Source organism: Amphiura filiformis, chromosome 5 (genome assembly GCF_039555335.1).
Source record: "Amphiura filiformis chromosome 5, Afil_fr2py, whole genome shotgun sequence".
Classification (NCBI taxonomy): domain Eukaryota; kingdom Metazoa; phylum Echinodermata; class Ophiuroidea; order Amphilepidida; family Amphiuridae; genus Amphiura; species Amphiura filiformis.
In genome coordinates this window covers 9,913,063-9,933,276 of record NC_092632.1, presented here as the reverse complement: position 1 = coordinate 9,933,276, position 20,214 = coordinate 9,913,063, and the positions used below count along the sequence as shown (strand labels likewise).

The window sequence follows — 20,214 nt, the reverse complement described above, 5'->3', positions numbered from 1 at the left end:
GCTTAAATTTGCATGTCAATTTCACCTTTCAGTTCAGCTTCTGTCTTTTCAATCTCATTTCTTGATCATTGCATTTTAGTTAGTAGTGCACAAATATCCAAATACTATCCCTTCAGAAATTGAGCGCTATAGGCCATATAGGCCTATTCATAATATCTTTAGGCGGAGGAAAAACCCAGTTGGAAGCAAGAAAGTGTAAAAATGATGCACCAAAAGGTTTCAATTGGACCTTCATCTTGCACAACCCCCCCCCCCTGTGTATGGATAAAAAAATCCCTCTTTTACTTCTGCTTTGGATACCCAACACAATGTTTTTAAAAAAATAGAATTTATACAATAGGCCTGATAGCGAAAACCTACCCACGAACGGCTTTAATTTGGCCTTCATTTAACCCATTTTCGAATTTTTCAAACTAAAATAGTGTCAAATTGGTCCACTAAGTATTGCGATTTTAGTTTCTAGGGGGGGGGGGGATAGGCCCTACATTCCCTCAACACCCTACACCCCCCCTTTTTTTCGCCTCTGCTTTGGACAACACTATATGTCAAAAGCAATAGTTTATACAATAAAAGTGAAAACTTGTCCACGAATGGCTTTATAATTCGACCTTCATTTCACCAATTTCTGCTAACTAAAATTTAGACAGGGCCCAATACCGTAGTAGGGCCTAGACAGGCCTACCAAAATGGTCCCTCATTCCCCAAATGGCTTCAATTTCTCACTTATGAGGGGCGCAAGCACGACGCGATTGGCCGTGAACATTTTTTACATCCGTCACTTTAATACTGCCCCCTCTCCCCAATCGTTTTACAAAACTTTTAAAACTTTTAAATTAGCGCGGGAAAAAGTTTCATTTTACCATGTACCACGGGCTGCGTTTAGGTAGTCTGGCGACCTTTGGCTTGCGAAAAATAATTATAAGCTTATCTAAATCATGAAATTCCTATAAACCGGAGGTGTGTGAAAAGTGTTTGGTCATTTACTGAGAAACAAGGGTTGTTTTCAACCTGTAGACGTTTTTGCTTGCAAATAGAAAAGATGATACGTTGTCTGACCAGAGAAAGGCGACTTTTAATGAAGTGTTGTGGTAAGCTTATTCATGTATTGACATTATGACTTTTTATGTACATGTAATTGTATAAATTTAAAATCATGATAACTTTGACTTTGCTTTGCTGAAATACTAGTACTAAAGTCAAATGCAGCAAACCTTTGACAAGCGCGACTACCGTGATGTTGCAAATTCGGCGCTAACAACGCGTACGGCGCACAGTTCATTCATAAATTTGAACTCAGCGACAACATCGCCTTAGCAGCCAATCAGAGCAGAGACAAGTGCGTGCAACGCAGTAAATACGCGATGTATCCTTACAATACGCGCTCGTCAAAGGTTTACTGCATTTTAGTATAGGTATAATATTTTGCTGTAAACTTTTGATGAACACATACTTCAGTCCATGACCATGATGTTACAACTTACATTATTGTTAATTTGATGAATCCAAGTCAAGTGTGTGAAAATATTGGATCCAATAATCCATCATAATAATGATAAAATTGGATGCTTTACACCAAATATTTCATATTGGTCTCGCTATGAGTTTTCAAATACTGTATTTCGTCAAATAGTCGCCCCCCTCAAATAAACGCCCCCCACCACTTTTTTCAACCAAGATGTTTCAAAAATGCCGATATTTCCATGCTATCTTGTGTAGTAAGCTTACCAAGTTGCGCACATGGTCGATAATAGTGTCAATAATTGGCGAAAATCTGGATCAGAAACCGGAAGTGAGCCAGAAGTCAGTGTTTCTAGTTCATAGTTCGTCATTTTAGCGTGTGTTTTTACTTTACCTAATGATTTTAACGGGAATTATCGTTCTAAAATTGACCTTGAATAAATGCCCCCCCCGGGAAAATAACGCCGGGGGCGTTTATTTGACGAAATACGGTATTGGACTCGACCCCGGGGACTCGACTACGTCTCGTCCAATATTTTAAAACTCATAGCTTGACCATCGAGCTACCCTATAAAATAGAAGGAGAATCCACAGAAAAATCCTAATCCACTCAAGAGGGATAAGCCGATTATGCTATTCAATGCAAGTCATCACTTGAATGGATTTAATCAGTGCAGTCCCTCAAACACGGCCTTTGATGTTTATGATTGTTATGCGACAATATTGATCATCTATTTTAAAATTAAATTTAAACCGACCCCCCAGATGAAACGTACCGGAAATGGATGGTATTAGTGCCTTTTTGCATCGACGGTCACATGTTCTTCGATTGCGTCATTGTGTTTTCGAGTTCAAGTTGATTTACTATCGAAAACCTGATATTTTTTCTGATCATGATTAGTAATACTGGCGGATGTCTGCGGGACTTTTAAACCAGTGGAAATGATTTGGATAGGTTTTCCAAGACTAGCAATGTTGTTAACTACGATCCGCCAAGCTTGGCTATAAGAAAAATTACCAGAAATTATTATGCTCACCTTGATTTCTTCGTATTTGAACTAATGTTAAAACAGATTATTTTCGCTGCAGTTTCTCTGCGCGATGTGCTATTCATGGAAGGAGCCATTTTAATGTTGCATTGTGGGAATTTCTGTGAGACGGCCTGTGACGTATTTATCCAGGTGTTCGCGATGAAAGGCCTTGGCAGGTGACAGTAGATTGGTGGATCAATTGATAGTACACCCAAAACTATGATTATTCATGCATGGGTTTAGAAATAGACAGTTCATATTCATGAATTCAAGCAAACGTATTATTAAAATGTATGAATAATTCAAAAATCAAACGGAACAAAAAAACCAACCCAATCCGCCATATACCTCCTGAAGGAGAATTTATATAAACAACGCCACCACGTGCAGTGGCGTGCGTGTACGCCCAACCCCGGGGCTGAAGAAGAAACAATTTTGCCGCCCTTCTTTAACAGCCCGAAAGGTTGACCCAATTTTTTTCACAGTCGTTTGAAAAAGTGAAGAGCAAAAAAAAAAAAAAAATTTTAGGCGCTAACGCCTAAAAGCAACCTTCTTTCAAGATTTGTTATGCTTCTTCAATTTCTTTTCGCACTTTTTATTGGATAATCCGCTTTTACCGCCCCTTCGCTTTTTGCCGCTTTTCTTCTTCCGCCGCCTTCGTTTTTGCCGCCTCCTACTTTGACCCGGGGCTGGCGCCTAAAGCCCCCCCCAAAGCCCCCCAAAATACGCCAAGCATGACGTGGCTATAGAAAATAAACAAAGTTTGACCTTTTCACCTACATCCGGTTCTTCCTTCGGACTTAGGTTTTGGTACCAAATTTTTCGCTCCACAGAAGTTGGAAAGAAAACACTTAAATACAGATTATTTTTCAAAAGCAATGATATCAATATTTAGGTAAGCAACAGAAGAAACTATGGAATAGTGAAAAACATCTACCAACAGAATTGTATAATTGAAAATTTAGGAAATGTGTGCAACTTGGGTTATTCCTTCATGTAATTTTACACGAAATTAGGGTTAGGGTTAAGGTTAGGGTTAGTTTAGGATTAGGGTTAGGATTAGGGTTAGGGTTAGGATTAGGGTTATGATTATGATTAAGCTTAGGGTTAGGATTAGGGTTAGAGTTAGGATTAGATTACACGAAATAATTACATGAAGGATCGACCGCAACTTGTGGATGTGTGTATCATAAAGGCCAGATATCTAGGATAGAAGAACCAGCTCATTTAACGTCCAAATGATTATGTCTGTGTTCGATCTCAAAACAGGTATTAATACTTAGATCATCATACAGACATTTTGCAACAGAAAAGATTTGAATTTGTTTTTATTAAAATAAAAAGAAATTTGCAATTTTTGTAATCACTAGAAACATGAGGTACGGTAATCCTTAAATTTCCATTATTTACTATATCCTACCCCTACAACTAAGAAAAAACTGCTGATTAGGTTATGATCAGCAGGAGATGTCAGACATTTTGAGAGTTTCAATTTTGATTATTTGTATCTCAATTTTCAGATTTATAATTGACTTTTTTATGAAAATAATGAAAGTTTTGGTCAAATTGAAAAGGTGATGCGGGCAGGTGACGGGAAACTAAGAATCAACATTTATTAGCCTTATAGTATAGTAGTACCGGTACTGTAGTACAGGAACCTATACGTTGAATTTTATTACGGTATATGGGATTTACGTTGAAGATACCCGGTACATGATGTATTGTAAGTAAGTCAATGCCCCATGCAACTCATCTTTGTGGGTGCTTTACTCGATATTCAAGAACTCTAGTTTCGAATTTGCACTTGATAGTTCGGCATTCGATGCTAGAGTACATTGCTATCGTTTTACGGGTGGTCAGCATTGACATATTTGCAACAGATGTATTTATTCTGTTAATGTTGAAATTTGGATGAAAGTTATTTTGATGAGTCAACTGTATCTTTTGAGTAAAGATGGCCTATTTTGAACAGTCCAAAATTTTAGCAAAATTTTTGATGCAACCGCCTGCTTACTTCTGAACTTCCATTGCTTTACACGGTGTCATGCTTCAGCGAATCCGACTAGATTTCAAATGCAGTGGTCTCTATCTAGCTTTGAATGTGAAGCTCATCGGTGAGCAAATTTGTGGCTAGACTTCTCAAGCAATGGGCACTCTCCAACACCCCTTTTATTTCAAAGGAGTCAACCGGACAGAATACTAGCTGTGTGCATGCAATTTAACTTGTTATCTTCTTGCTGTTGTTGATTTGAGGTATTCTTTAAAACTGCTTCTTGGAAGTTTTCAGTATCCAGGATTGTGGTTTTAAGTTACTGGGTAAAGAGTTCCAATCGTCCACAGTTCTTGGTATCATTAATCTGAATTCAAAACAGTCTTATTGGTGGCGAGTGGAATCAAGTTCACATGTATCTTCTTACACTTGTTACCTAGGGTTAGGTGCTTGAAATTTACATTAATTATTCATAAACTTTATTGTACCGTATACACATTACACAATCAGTAAATATTCACTAGCACATTCACTCGGGTGAGAATGCAAGACCTCTGGTGATCAGGAACTTTGGTTGGCTACCAGTTGTAATTCTCGTCCATGTAATATGGTAGTCAGCAATCGGAGCCAAGATCAACATGGCGCATACATCATGACATCGGGAGTTGACGCAAATTGTAGGGTAAAATCAGTCGGGTGAACTAAGTAAAGTATGTGAGTCTGGGAGCGTAGCGGAAGCCTCGGGGCTATGGACAAGGATCACTGTCTGTGGGGCCCTTTTAACATCTCCTTTATCCGCCCTATCCCTCTCCTCGGGGCCCCTGAACCCTTGGAGCCCCTAGACTTTATCCACCCTGCCCACCCGTATGATATGCCCCTGACATGAGTAAGAAGAAAGGCAGAAACCATGTGATAGAAGTAATACAGAGGTATAAAAATCACAAGGAACTTTAACTACATGTGTCTGAGTGTTTAACTGTAAGCTACATGCAGAGTAAGGTTTGTTACTAAATTGTTTTCTACTCTTGAAGGTGAAATGCAATGTACGTAATTTGAAAATGGGAGTACATTGTATAAGGTACAATTCAACAGGCAAATATTTGGAGTGCAAATGGCAATGCCCATGGGCTAATTTGAGCTCAGTCTGCATTGATACCTTTATTCCCAAATAACACTAAATAAAATAGGAGTACAATCAGTATATGACGCAATAAATCAAAATTGAGAAAAGTCCAGTTTAATTTTTTCATTTAACTTTCATGGCCATTTCGCTAGACAATTTGGGGAAAACTCCTAACTTTGACTTGTTACTTCGTTCTGACATATTTTCCAATAATACGTCTTTTTTTATTCATGTTTGTTTTAGCTTCCTTGTCGGCAACATCCATTAAAATGATTTCCATTGAAGCAACGCCACAGCTGACCCTTGTTGATGAAAAAGTTAAAGTGCTTCTTCATGGACTTGAACCACGATCAAAGGTGACTTTGAGGTCACAACTGGATGAAATGAAGATGAAGTTTGAGGCTCATGCACATTACAAAGCGGATGACAAAGGAGTCATTTCTTTAACAGAAAATAGCTCTTTAGGAGGCAGTTACACAGGTAACAAACATTTTATTATCAGTATTAATAAATTTGAAAAGATTGCTTTTAAAAATTGATTTTAGAAGGAAAAAAAGGAGCATCACTTAAGACTTGTAAACTTCAAGAGAAGAATGGTGTTGTGACAGAAAATGTTGAAAAATCACATCATTTATTATAGCGCACTATGCGCAGGCATAAACCCACATGCATTGGCACATGTTACAGAAAATTGGTGTCCAAATTGGCTCAAGACAAATCTTATTTACCATCTATCATCATTCAGGGATGAAGCTCTTTACAGATCTAATCAGCCTACGTATGACCAACCCAACCAGGATCAGCCCCCAAGTTTCATACATGTAGACTGGGACAATTATCAGTGAGTTCCTTGTCCAATGGAATTTCAAGCTAGCTCAAGTTTTTCACACAAGAACAGAATAATGTCATTGCAGAGCTCAAACTCGTACCATAACATAACCAGAGTCTGACACCTTAACAGATTAAGAGCTAACTTGTACCAGAGCTACATTGTGTACTCTGATTCCAGAAATATATAATCCTGATTTACCAAATAAAACATAGCTCAATCATAATACTCTATTTGGAACTAACTGGCAATAAAAGTCAAATTTTCATATTTGGACAATTTTTGGAAATAAGAGGTCTTTACCTCTCTCAGTTTACTGAATAAGATAATGCACCACTATGGTATGCTGAGCTGTTATCATTCTCCATATCTTGTGATATGTCTATAAAACTTTTGAGTTTTGAAACTGACCAGTGTTTTCTGTCTCCATATCTAATTTTATACTTAGCAAGTTAAAACAATCCACATATTCAATTAAGTTTTCTGATTTGTTAATTTTCAGGTATAGAACCTATGGGGATGTTTTGGAGTATGCAACCATCGCCAGGCCAGAGACCAGGTCTTCGCTATTCTAAAAAGATGTTACAACTCCTATGGATATCACACTGTCTGTGTACAAGGGCCATATAAATATGGATGCGTTAGATTCTGTGCAACCATTAGCAAAAACTCTAGTTCAAAAAACATACATGGGACCAAATGTTGAACGTCAAAAAGTTCACCAAGGCAGGATAAGGGGAATGCTGTATAAACCAAAAGGTTTGTTTTACCCTTTATTATTAGAAATTGTATTTACATTTTTATGACACAAATTTATAAATACACTAGAAATAGTATAAATTGAATAAAATAAACCAAATGTTAATGATTCACTGTCTGGTACCAGCACCCTTCAACAATTTATTTGCTGCTACTGAAATACATCAAAATTATTTCACTTCAATAAGAGCACAACTGTAGTACAGCTGCTTGTGGCACTTTGATTGTAATTATCCCCGAACAGTAATAGCTCCCCATTACATCTGGGTGGGGTGAGGCAAGTGAGGTAAAACACCCTGCCCAAGTGCACAGCACTTTGACCCTACAGGGACTTGAATCCCCAAACACAAGCTATACACATTATGAGTCAAAGCCTGTACCACTGAGTCACCATGTCCTAATACCCTTATTTAACCTAATTATACCCTGGACATGTACATTTCCATGTAAAATAATGTTGCAATAAAAGAGGGTGCTAAATAGGTGAAGTCAGACAAGTCCATGGAGTGGAATATTAATAGTAGGCATCAAGTCATCCATAAGTGTGATTTTATCTATATGTTGTAAAGAAAGAATGTTTACTGAATCATATTGACTTAATCATAAATGAATAAAACTATGTTGTGTTTTTATGTGCAGGTCCAGGTCCATTCCCAGGGATCATAGACATGTTTGGTACAGCTGGAGGCATCCTTGAATTCCGTTCAGCTCTTCTTGCTTCCAGAGGATTTGTGTCCTATTCATTGCCATTCTTTGCCTTTGAAGATTTACCTGATACACTAGACAACATTCAGCTGGAGTATTTTGAGGTACAATGTCATGATAGTAATACCAGTGTTTTAGCTATTCTCCAGTCCACTCATCATTTTGCTCCGGAGATTGGCAAAGTGATGCATTGACTGATGCTAAATTACAGTTTATAGATGTTGTTAGATCAAGGTATTGTGATAGTAACATAATGACCTAGCTGAACCGCAAGTAAGCTGCTGAAGCCTGGGCAAAACATGTTTGGAAGGTCAAATTTAGGATGATCAGCTTCATTGAAATGAGAGCCAAATCTCAATTTGTAGCTCAGATGCTTAGACATTTTAGATTTATGCCTGGAGATTTTTGCATGCCTACCAAGATATGTATTGTCATAATAATTATACTTTATCCAGCCAGGTTGTAGAACTTTGTTATATTCTTCTGTCATCACTGTCAAAGGAATACAAGATGTACCCAGGGACTGATCCTGGACTGATGCATACAGGTGATGGCTGGAATGACACATACCCTTTAAATGCACCTTGCTAAATCTGCAAGTGATGCTTTCAAATACGGTGATTGAATTTGCGTACATATGACTGATGTGAGATTAGTTTGACACTTGAATGAAAGAAGATATTGTAACTACTTTGTGCTTGTGATCTACTTGCATTTAAGCGACGCTTTATCTCAATTCTTCTTTGTTTCATTTTTGTCTCTCTCTCTCTTTTGTTTTAGGAAGCCATTGATTGGCTATTGTCTCAGAACTTTGTCTTGCCAGGGGGTGTCGGGACTGTTGGAGTGTCAACAGGAGGTGAACTAGCATTGCTACTGGCAACATATTTTCCAGACAAAGTAAGATATAACTAAGTAGTCTGAGATAAATCAAGAGGCCATAGCCACAAAGATAAATATCATGTATTGTGATAATTCTGCAATACTACACCATAACTGTATAGTTGACAATAACTTTGATTGCACTTGTGAAAACTGCAGTGTTGCCTTTCTCTGAAAATGTGAAATATCAGTCATCTTGGTCAAAATATTTGTCTGTGTTTTCACCCCAAAGAAGTTGGATTAGGAGAGCTGGAAATTGAACTCTGTGTAGAGAATGAATTATGTAATGCTATGAAAAATGCACATCTGGAGATTTCAGCAAATTGTAACCATGCATATGTCAAAAATGCAGATTATGGGTAGCTTTGAAAAGCAAAACTCAGATCCACACAGATTTCAAAGAAAAAAGGGTGTTTTTCAGGACTTTTCAGCCCATATTCAAAACTAAGTCCTCCTAAGGGTGCATATGTAAACATTTTTGTTAAGTGCCAATTTGACAAATTGTTTGAATCCTTGCTAATGCTGGTTTCATACTTTCCTGCCACTCGACACTTTGCCAGTCTAACAACGATTTTGCTTCACTACGCAGTTGCACCAGATACCCTAGCGGTGACCAGTGGCAGGCCAATATATCGATCACTCCACTTCTTTGCCCAAAGCGGCAGATTGCTAGGTGTTGAATTTAAGTCAACTCGGGAGCGGCACCACTCTGATGTATGAGAACAAATACGATTTGTGGCTGTGCTGAGCGGCAACATTGGCTTTCATAGTCATGCCGCTCAGCAGTGTGCCGCTCCGCTTGCAGAAGAGTACAATTAAGCAGCATGATGAAAATAATGTCATGAGCAGAAAGTATGAAACCAGCATAAGGGTCATCTTTTAATTAATTCTTTACAACATTTATACATGCTAGAGTCAAAATCTTTCCTTGTCAAACATCTTTGGTTCTTCAAACCTCATCCATTACAGTCTTGTTATTCCAAAACCTCAGGAAATGTGCATTACATTACAATAAGAATAATACCCTGTATATGTATCTTGTGTATATTTTATGTTTTACAGGTGAAAGCTGCGGTATCCATCAATGGCAGTACAGCTCATATGACTCCTGGTTTGTGTTATAAAGGAGTGGATTTCCCCATGCAAGAGTAAGTTCATAAATCTCAGTAGAAAGCTGCTGTATCCATCAATGGCAGTACAGCTCATATGACTCCTGTTTGTGTTATAAAGGAGTACATTTCCCCATGCAAGAGTAAGTCCATAAATCTTAGTAGAAAGCTGCTGTATCCATCAATGGCAGTACAGCTCACATGACTCCTGGTTTGTGTTATAAAGGAGTGGATTTCCCCATGCAAGAGTAAGTCCATAAATCTTAGTAGAAAGCTGCTGTATCCATCAATGGCAGTACAGCTCACATGACTCCTGGTTTGTGTTACAAAGGAGTCGATTTCCCCATGCAAGAGTAAGTCCATAAATCTTAGTAGAAAGCTGCTGTATCCATCAATGGTAGTACAGCTCATATGACTCCTGATTTGTGTTACAAAGGAGTCGATTTCCCCATGCAAGAGTAAGTCTGTAACTCTTATTAGCTGCTGAATCCATGACATGACTCCTGATTTATGTTATAAAGGAGTGGATTTCCCCATGCAAGAGTAAGTCCATAAATCTTAGTAGAAAGCTGCTGTATCCATCAATGGCAGTACAGCTCACATGACTCCTGGTTTGTGTTATAAAGGAGTGGATTTCCCCATGCAAGAGTAAGTCCATAAATCTTAGTAGAAAGCTGCTGTATCCATCAATGGCAGTACAGCTCATATGACTCCTGGTTTGTGTTATAAAGGAGTGGATTTCCCCATGCAAGAGTAAGTCCATAAATCTTAGTAGAAAGCTGCTGTATCCATCAATGGCAGTACAGCTCATATGACTCCTGGTTTGTGTTATAAAGGAGTTGATTTCCCCATGCAAGAGTAAGTCCGTAAATCTTAGTAGAAAGCTGCTGTATCCATCAATGGCAGTACAGCTCATATGACTCCTGGTTTGTGTTATAAAGGAGTGGATTTCCCCATGCAAGAGTAAGTCCGTAAATCTTAGTAGAAAGCTGCTGTATCCATCAATGGCAGTACAGCTCATATGACTCCTGGTTTGTGTTATAAAGGAGTGGATTTCCCCATGCAAGAGTAAGTCCGTAAATCTTAGTAGAAAGCTGCTGTATCCATCAATGGCAGTACAGCTCATATGACTCCTGGTTTGTGTTATAAAGGAGTGGATTTCCCCATGCAAGAGTAAGTCCATAAATCTTAGTAGAAAGCTGCTGTATCCATCAATGGCAGTACAGCTCATATGACTCCTGGTTTGTGTTATAAAGGAGTGGATTTCCCCATGCAAGAGTAAGTCCATAAATCTTAGTAGAAAGCTGCTGTATCCATCAATGGCAGTACAGCTCATATGACTCCTGGTTTGTGTTATAAAGGAGTGGATTTCCCCATGCAAGAGTAAGTCCGTAAATCTTAGTAGAAAGCTGCTGTATCCATCAATGGCAGTACAGCTCATATGACTCCTGGTTTGTGTTATAAAGGAGTTGATTTCCCCATGCAAGAGTAAGTCCATAAATCTTAGTAGAAAGCTGCTGTATCCATCAATGTCAGTACAGCTCATATGACTCCTGGTTTGTGTTATAAAGGAGTCGATTTCCCCATGCAAGAGTAAGTCCATAAATCTTAGTAGAAAGCTGCTGTATCCATCAATGGCAGTACAGCTCATATGACTCCTGGTTTGTGTTATAAAGGAGTGGATTTCCCCATACAAGAGTAAGTCTATAAATCTTAGTAGAAAGCTGCTGTATCCATCAATGTCAGTACAGCTCATATGATTCCTGGTTTGTGTTATAAAGCAGTTGATTTCCCCATGCAAGAGTAAGTCCATAAATCTTAGTAGAAAGCTGCTGTATCCATCAATGGCAGTACAACTCACATGACTCCTGGTTTGTGTTATAAAGGAGTGGATTTCCCCATGCAAGAGTAAGTCCATAAATCTTAGTAGAAAGCTGCTGTATCCATCAATGTCAGTACAGCTCATATGACTCCTGGTTTGTGTTATAAAGGAGTTGATTTCCCCATGCAAGAGTAAGTCCATAAATCTTAGTAGTAAGCTGCTGTATCCATCAATGTCAGTACAGCTCACATGACTCCTGGTTTGTGTTATAAAGGAGTTGATTTCCCCATGCAAGAGTAAATCTATAAATCTTAGTAGAAAGCTGCTGTATCCATCAATGTCAGTACAGCTCATATGTGACCGTACACCACGAATGAGCCATAAATGTCCTCAATTGTATTCTGAGTTACAGTGTAAAATGGGCATGAAGGTCATATTCATAGGTATTTCAATTTGGTGCTACGTGTATCTCATTAAATGAGGTACACGTAGCACCAAATTGAGGTACCTATGAATACGACCTTCATGCCCATTTTACACTGTAACTCAGAATACAATTGAGGACATTTACGGCTCATTCGTGGTGTACGGTCACATATGACTCCTGGTTTGTGTTATAAAGGAGTGGATTTCCCCATGCAAGAGTAAGTCCATAAATCTTAGTAGAAAGCTGCAGTTTCCATCAATGGCAGTACAGATCATATGATTCCTTGTTTAAGCTATAAAGGAGTATATTTTCTAGAGTAAGTCCTAGAAGAAATATTATTAGAATGTCATTTTAAAAATCTTAATCCATAACATATGATCTGCTGATTACATTTTGCTGTTTGAAAGTATCCACTTTGCATTAGATGGGTATAAATAAACATGATACCAGTGCAAGATACAGACATTTGATGCTAGCCTTCATGGCATTGTAGTGTTGATATCATCATCATCACTTCATGATATTGCTCAGGTAATACTTTCACTAGTAGTGCTCAATATATCCTGGTATTTCTCAGTATTTCCCTGTAAATTGCAACCCTGCCTCAAGCACGTTATTTTTTCACTATTTTGATCCTGCATATAGTCACTTTCTATACCCTCCATAAACATCTTCTTTATAATAAGCTTGATTATATTTTCTTCAGATATGACTGGTCAAGAATCACAGTTTTCATAGATGAGTCACTTAGTTGTCTGCATATATTTGAAGAGCTTTGTTTCAAAACCCCTTACATCCACTTGCCCAATTTTGAGAACACATCAAAAAATCATCAAAATAATCACTGATATAAGGTGTTTTTCAACAAAAGCAGTTTTTGGCGGGATGCTCATCCTACCCAAGCATCCCGCCAAAAAACTGCTTTTGTTGCAAACCCCCTTATATCAGTGATTTTTTGATGATTTTGTGATGTATTCTCAAAATGGGCAAGTGGATGTAAGGGTTTTGAAACAAAGCTCTTCATTTGATGATTCAAAAATTTGGGATAAAGATATATTACAAAACAATATCAAAATACAGCATCATCAGCCATCCGCAATAATGTCACAGCTTTCATTTCATTTTTGTTTCTTTCAGCTTTGAGATGTCCAAATTTAAAGTTCACGAAGACAAGTCTCTACAAGGAATAGATTTGTTTACAAATCCACAGGAATGGGATAAGGATATATTTATTAAGGTATTTTGTGTTCTTCATCTTGTCTTGTATATACCTATCACCTTTATATATTCTCTTCCAATCCAAAACTTACTTAGTTATATGGGTTACTTATAATCTGAGACACAATTAAAAGGACTATTTTGCATCTAACGTCACTGTCAATCAAACTCCCCATGACCTTTGATTGATAAGTAGCGAGTAAAAGGAAGGTTGATACATCTAGTGCGCCGATTCAAGAAAAGCAATCGCAGAAAATGTCGAAAATTACAAGGCAAAAAACAACTTTTCTAGGCATTGTTAACATGGTGCCTTCAGGAAAGAAAGTTTCCTACTAACACCTAACTTTTGAGATGGTTTGTATGCTTGAAGGTGCAAAATTAACCATAAGGCGCAATGTTTTATGGCTGTGTTCAGAAACTCAATCATGACAACACTCGCAAAAAAAACATGCCCGGGTTTGATTGACAAATTGATGTCAGACGCAAACATGTTTTTAATTTTGTCTGTGATTATAAATACATTGTACAATGTTGTCAAAATTGGTCTTAACTATAAAATGGCAAGTTTTTGTTACAAGTGTACAAAAAAGATTTTCATTATCTGAATCAATATATTATTGAAAAATAACAATTTGGTGTTTTGCAAAAGTTCATTCATCAAATCATATACTTTGAAAACTTGCTTAATTTATTGTTGTTAATGAGTTTTACAAAAGTGTTGTTGTTTCAGCCCTCATTACAACATAACTCAAGAACCACAGGACCTACAAAAGTATATCTGTGATATTTAAATTCTTCTACACACTCGCTATGAATTGCATGAGCAGTGCAATTTTTGCTAAAGCTCACTACCATTCGCAAGATGCTGTGAACTATTTTTTTCTGCTGCTTCGACCAACAATACATCGTATACCCATAAGTATATCATATGGATACATGTATATCCAATCCATAGACAATTTGATCATAATCCAAAATGGGGCTCGAAATACGGTAACATTTATGCGAGCCCTTCAGACCTTCCTTATGTAGTTGACTTAGGCATGTTGTGTATAATAAGTTGGGGCCCTCCCAGAAATCCAGGGCCCTCACATATTTCTAAGGGCATTTGGCCCAAGTGCCCACCTTATTTTGAGGCCTGATCCAAAGTCTTATTTGAATGAAATGAAAGAACTTGTAAATTGACTCTACATGAAATTAATCTTTCTTGAAATAAAGTGTATAATGTGAAGGATAAATAATACAGACAATTTTACCCACAATCAAAACACACTCACTTGATGGTGCAAAGTAGTGACAGTTTGGTTGATATTACTAATACAATCACTGTTGGTATGTGTGCTTAGTGCAATAATGTAGTGATAACATTACATAATGCATTAAACATTCTAAAGGTGAAATTGGCAAAAAGCACAGACTATTTGCACAATGCAATACATAATACCATTTAACATGACATACTATTATAGTAATTCTAATTGACGATGTCTGTTTCTCTGTATCATCAGGTAGAAAAAGCGAAAGGCCAGTTGTTATATATCGTTGGTGAGGATGACTTGAATTGGCCTAGTCCTGAGATGGTAGAGCAATCAGTAGCAAGATTGAAGGCCCATGGCAAAGATAACTATCAAGTATGGAGTTATCACAAAGGTGGACACTTAATAGAGCCACCATATGCTCCTGTGTGCATCAAGTCATATCATAAAGCATGGGGTGAGTTTTGTTATGGCTATTAGATATGGAGTTAATTTGTGGATTTACGGTGTCTCTACCGGGAATCAATTTGTGCTGAAAATCCGTCCCACAATGCAATAGGCATATTGGATAACAGTAGATAATGTTTGGAGGTTAATCCATCCGGGAATCCTTATCCTTTACGTATTGCATTTTGGGAAGGAATTTCATCACAAATGGATTTCTCTATCCCAAAATCCCTGTATTTGACAATTTTGGCAAAAGTGTACCCGAAATTAAAACAAATATACAACAGTATGGTCATTTCTACTGAGTATAACCAATGAAAAAGACAAATTTTGATTGAAATATTGTTTAAAATTCTTAGTAGCTCTCCCCAACTTGGATGCCACAATGTTATGATTCTGCATAGAAAAGGATTTGAAATTGTGCAACTTTTTACCCTCTGTGTATTTCTTCAGAAATTGTCATATTGTTCACAAACTCACCATTATTTACGATATATCACTTTAACAGCTTATAATCTGAGACTGGATTAAAAAAACATGCGTCAGATGCCACTGTCAATTGACCTTTTCGGTAAATCCCATAATTCCTTGCGTTAGACCCCAGATGTCGTCATTTGACGCCATGCCGACTTACAATGCACAGTATAATGAAAGACAAAGATAAAGACAATTTATCGCATCTGACGTCATCTGTCAATCGTGATGATGACTTGCTGAACGCGGATTTATAACCGGGCGCCGTATTGTTAATTTTGCACCTTGAAACATGCAAACCATCTCACAAGTTAGGTCTTTATAGTAGGAAACTTTCTTAACCGAAGGCACCATGTCCACAATGCCTAGAAAAGCTGCTTTTTGCCTTGTAAAAGTACGTAATTTTTCGCCATTTGCTGCTATTCCTTTTCTCCGATCAGCACCAGATAGATTGGTCTTCCTTTTACGCGCTGATTAACCTGTGTAAACCAATCAAGGATCGTAATTGACTGTGACATTAGACGGGATAAATTGTTTTTATCTCTGTCTTTAATTATAGCGATGTGCACATTGGCGTGATGGCAAATGTTGACACCTGGGGTGTAAGCACAAGGAATTACGGGAGTTTCTCAAACGGTCAACCAAAATCCCCATAACCCTTGATTGGCTAGAAGCCAGTAAAAGGAAGGTTGATTCATCTGGTGCCTTCATCAGAGAAAAGGATGCGCAGTTAATTGCAAATAATTACGGCACTTTTACACGGCAAAAAGCAAACATGGTGCCTTCAGGAGAGAAATTTTCCTACTAACACCCAACTTTTGTTAGACAGTTTGTATGTTTAAGGGATCTAGAATGAGCGTTTATGGCGTTTCGACAGTATTTTTGTGGGACATGAGAGCACCTCAGACGTGTCGAATTGCATTCTGAATACTGAAGCATGTCTTTCTGATATCAAATAATTTTAATTTTTGAAATTCACGATATAATACAAATTTTATGACAAATTATTAAAATTTGATATTTTTCAAATTTTTGATATATAACAGTCCTCGAATAAATTTTATAAATCTAATGATATATTCTTAAAGTGTATGTAGCTGGGAGGAAAAGCCGATGATCAATTGAAAATTGTTACCTTTTATATTGAAGATATGGATTTTTTTCCCAAAAAGACCTTCTTTTTTTTTGGTGTTTTGGGAAAAAAATCCATATCTTTAATACGAAAGGTCAAAATTTTCAATTGATCGTCGGCTTTTCATCCCACCTACATACACTTTAAGTATAAATCATCAGATTTATAAAGTTGACTTCAAGTACTGTTAAATATCAAAAATATCAATTTTTAATGATTTGCCATAAAATGTGTATTACATTGCGAAAATTATTTGATATCAGAAGGACATTCTTCGTATTCAGAATGCAATTCAATATGTCTGATGTGCTCTAAAGCCTCTAATGTCCCACAATAAATACTGTCCAAACGTTCATACCCCTTCCCTTAATTGTGCAAAATTAACCATAAGGCACACTGTTTTACCACCCCATTTAGAACTTTATGATCATGACAATTTGTAAACAAAATCTTTTGTGAGTTTGATTGACAGGTGACGTCAGCTGTGGCAGTCTCTGATTATAACATAGTCATTGTGTATTTTGATGAAATTAATGTATTTTGAATTGATACTTCTTGTCTATCTGTAGGTAACGTGATGAGATGGGGAGGATCTCTCAAGGAACATGCGGATGCACAAGAGGATTCTTGGCCCAAGATGCTACAATTCTTTTACAAACATGTAGGAGGTTTATCATATACACATCCAGTCACCTCCAGTAAACTATAACCACAGCATCATTAATAAAAATGGTCAGTCTGACGTCATCTTATGGCTAATGTGATTGGAATAGCATGATCATGATACATACACATGTGTGTAGACTTTCATGGATGAAATGTTGCCCTGGTGCAACAAGTTGTCAGTTAGGCCAAACATTACTACGCACTTATGGCACTAGGAGTTCATTCATAAAAATTAGTTCCAATAAATCTTGTTGATATATCGATAGGTACAGTTTACGTAAAATCAGAAAGGCTTACATTGAGGGCACCCTAGATAAAAGCAGTTGTCACACATAAACACAGCATCATTAATAAAGGTGGTCAGTCTGACGTCATCTTATGGCTAATGTGATTGGAATAGCATGATACATACACATGTGTGTTAGACTTAAATGGATGAAATGTTGCCCTGGTGCAACAAGTTGTCAATTAGGCCGAACATTACTACACACTCATGGCATTAGGAGTTCATTCATAAAAATGAGTTCCAATAAATCTTGTTGAAATATCGATAGGTACAGTTTACGTAAAATCAGAAAAGCATTGAGGGCACCCTAGATAAAAGCGGTTGTCACACATAAACAGCCTTAAGGCATACCGAATAAAATTTACATGAAATTGAAAGCAAATATTACAAATCTACCACAGATTTGCCTCACACGGATGGATGAATATAATTATGTGGAGCTTACTATAATGTGCAATGTTTTGCTTCTTACCCATTACTAGGCAAATTTTGAATATGTGTTCAAAACCAGATGCGGTCAAAAGGTTTTTAATTAAGTCACAACTGTGCAGTCTGGGACACAACAGTGCTGTCTCTATTCCCTAGATTCTGGGGAAAAGTTAAAAACTTTTTTTACACACAAGTTTCTTAGTCATCAACTCAGAAGAATAACGGTGTCAGTCTATATTGTGGCACTGGGTCACATGATTTTCACAGGTGTTGCTATAGTATGTGTCAAATGCAATACTAGTATTCTGTAATTTAAAAAATAAATAATGCTTTATATTTTGTACATTTGATGCATATATTTGAATAAATAAATCATGGATTGTGAAATTCTGTTTGTGTATTTCTTGAATGTTTGTGTTTGTTCTCTGTTTACACAGTATTGGCTGTCAATTATTGGAAGTGCAGCATGAAATAATTCCTGGATAAATGTTATTCTATTTTCCTATGATCTTTGCCTCCAGATCTATGTCTCTAATACCCCTCCCTTGTGCTATCTACAAAATTGATCAACTAACTGCCCCTTTTTGTTGTGCTTGAACAAATAAAATTGGTCAAATGTCTACATTAAGGCTAGGATTTTTAGGTAAAGTGGCCTCATGTACCTGCTTTACGGGAAGTTACCTGGGTAATCTGGGTACCAGTATCGCCAAAGTCGAAGTGGATTGTGAAATTTGCACTAGGGAAAATTTTTATAAATGGTCTCCAAACAGCTATTTGAGTGTGAGTAGCAATGATATTGAGTGAAAATGTGTCTCTGCAAAATATTTAACGTAGACAACAGCTTTGCTTGACATTGTTTGATCTTTAAATTTATGGTTTAGGTTATCCCAGAATTTTTTCAGTGAGGGGTGGGGCAAAGTAATTTTTTTTTTTTTGGGGGGCAAATCAACTAATTTTGCTCAAAATTGCCCCAAAAAGTGGAAATATTTGTAATTTTGGGTGTTTACTGGTGACAAGAAAAATATTTGGGAAGCACCCCCTTCCCCCACCCCAAATTGGCAAAAGTATAATAAAAGGTTTTTTATGCTTAATGGTCAAAAAGGTCCAAATTTTTGAAGGAAGTTCCACTTTTCACAAAATTGTACACACTCTTCAGTGTCCTGGAAAAAGTCCACATTTTCAAAATCTGCACCCCAAAAAATCTGCATACGGGCCTGGGTGTACTCCAAACCGTAGAAATGCACACTCGCAACAATGACTTCTGCACGCATGTGCGTGTATAAGCTACGTGTTATGGCAACGCACACGCCTACGCGATGCCGTCGCGCTTCTGTGATTGGTAGCTCTTGTTGTCGGCGCGAATGTTATATTCACCTGGTTGATTTTTTTTTGTAGGGTAGGTTACAACAATGATTAAAACTGGTTATATTTAACAGCGTTTTATGGCATAAAATAACATAAAATGCCATTTTGATTTGTTCAAAATATTAGATACGACGGTAATAAATGACAATAATTACTTTGCACCATCTATTTTGTGGTCATTGTGAAATTGTCGGGTTTTGTTTTGGGCCTCGGTACATTTTCAATACCTCGGCCCAAAAACAAAACCCTCCGATTTCACACAATGACCTCAAAATAGATGGTGCAAAGTTATTATTGTCTAATTTGAACATTTTACCTCCCCTCCCAGGGGGCTTGTAATTATTGCACAGCAAGGTCTCAAGTCGACAGCGCTTGTGCTTGCCCGGGGGGGCACTCAACACAATTGACCATACGGATATGCTCCCCGAAAGACCCCTTTTTGGGTTTCGCAGTCTCGAAGACCCTAGTGACCAAAATACAGCTCCGAAAGACCCTTGATTTTGATAATTTCAGCTCTAAAAGACCCAAAAATTGCTCATTTCTCATATTTCTTGTTTTTCAGGCGATTTTCAACCAAAAAGCCAAGAAAGACCCTTGATTTCGACTTTTCGCAGCTCCAAAAGACCCCATTTTACATGTTCGCAGCCCGGTTCGCAGCTCCAAAAGACCCCTTTTACCGGTACGCCATCAGCTCCCAAAGACCCACCACCTCAAAATTCCGGGAGAGCATACCCACCAAAAATTTTTGATGTGCCCCCCCCCGGTGTGCTTGTGCCGTTTTCAAACCCCGGGTTTCAAACACCACCCTG

At 37.5% G+C, this 20,214-nt stretch overlaps 1 protein-coding gene across 1 annotated transcript; it reads left to right on the top strand.

The window, feature by feature from the left end:
• The first annotated feature begins 892 nt into the window (after positions 1 to 892).
• LOC140151996 (acyl-coenzyme A thioesterase 1-like) lies at positions 893 to 18,421 on the top strand. The gene is given in 12 exon segments (XM_072174298.1): positions 893 to 1,088; positions 5,846 to 6,082; positions 6,934 to 7,002; positions 7,005 to 7,190; positions 7,830 to 7,999; positions 8,676 to 8,792; positions 9,837 to 9,922; positions 10,005 to 10,026; positions 10,449 to 10,531; positions 13,270 to 13,369; positions 14,859 to 15,063; positions 17,229 to 18,421. Coding segments are annotated over 12 exon segments (1,464 nt in total). The 5' UTR covers positions 893 to 1,039; the 3' UTR covers positions 17,369 to 18,421.
• The last annotated feature ends 1,793 nt before the right edge of the window (positions 18,422 to 20,214 follow it).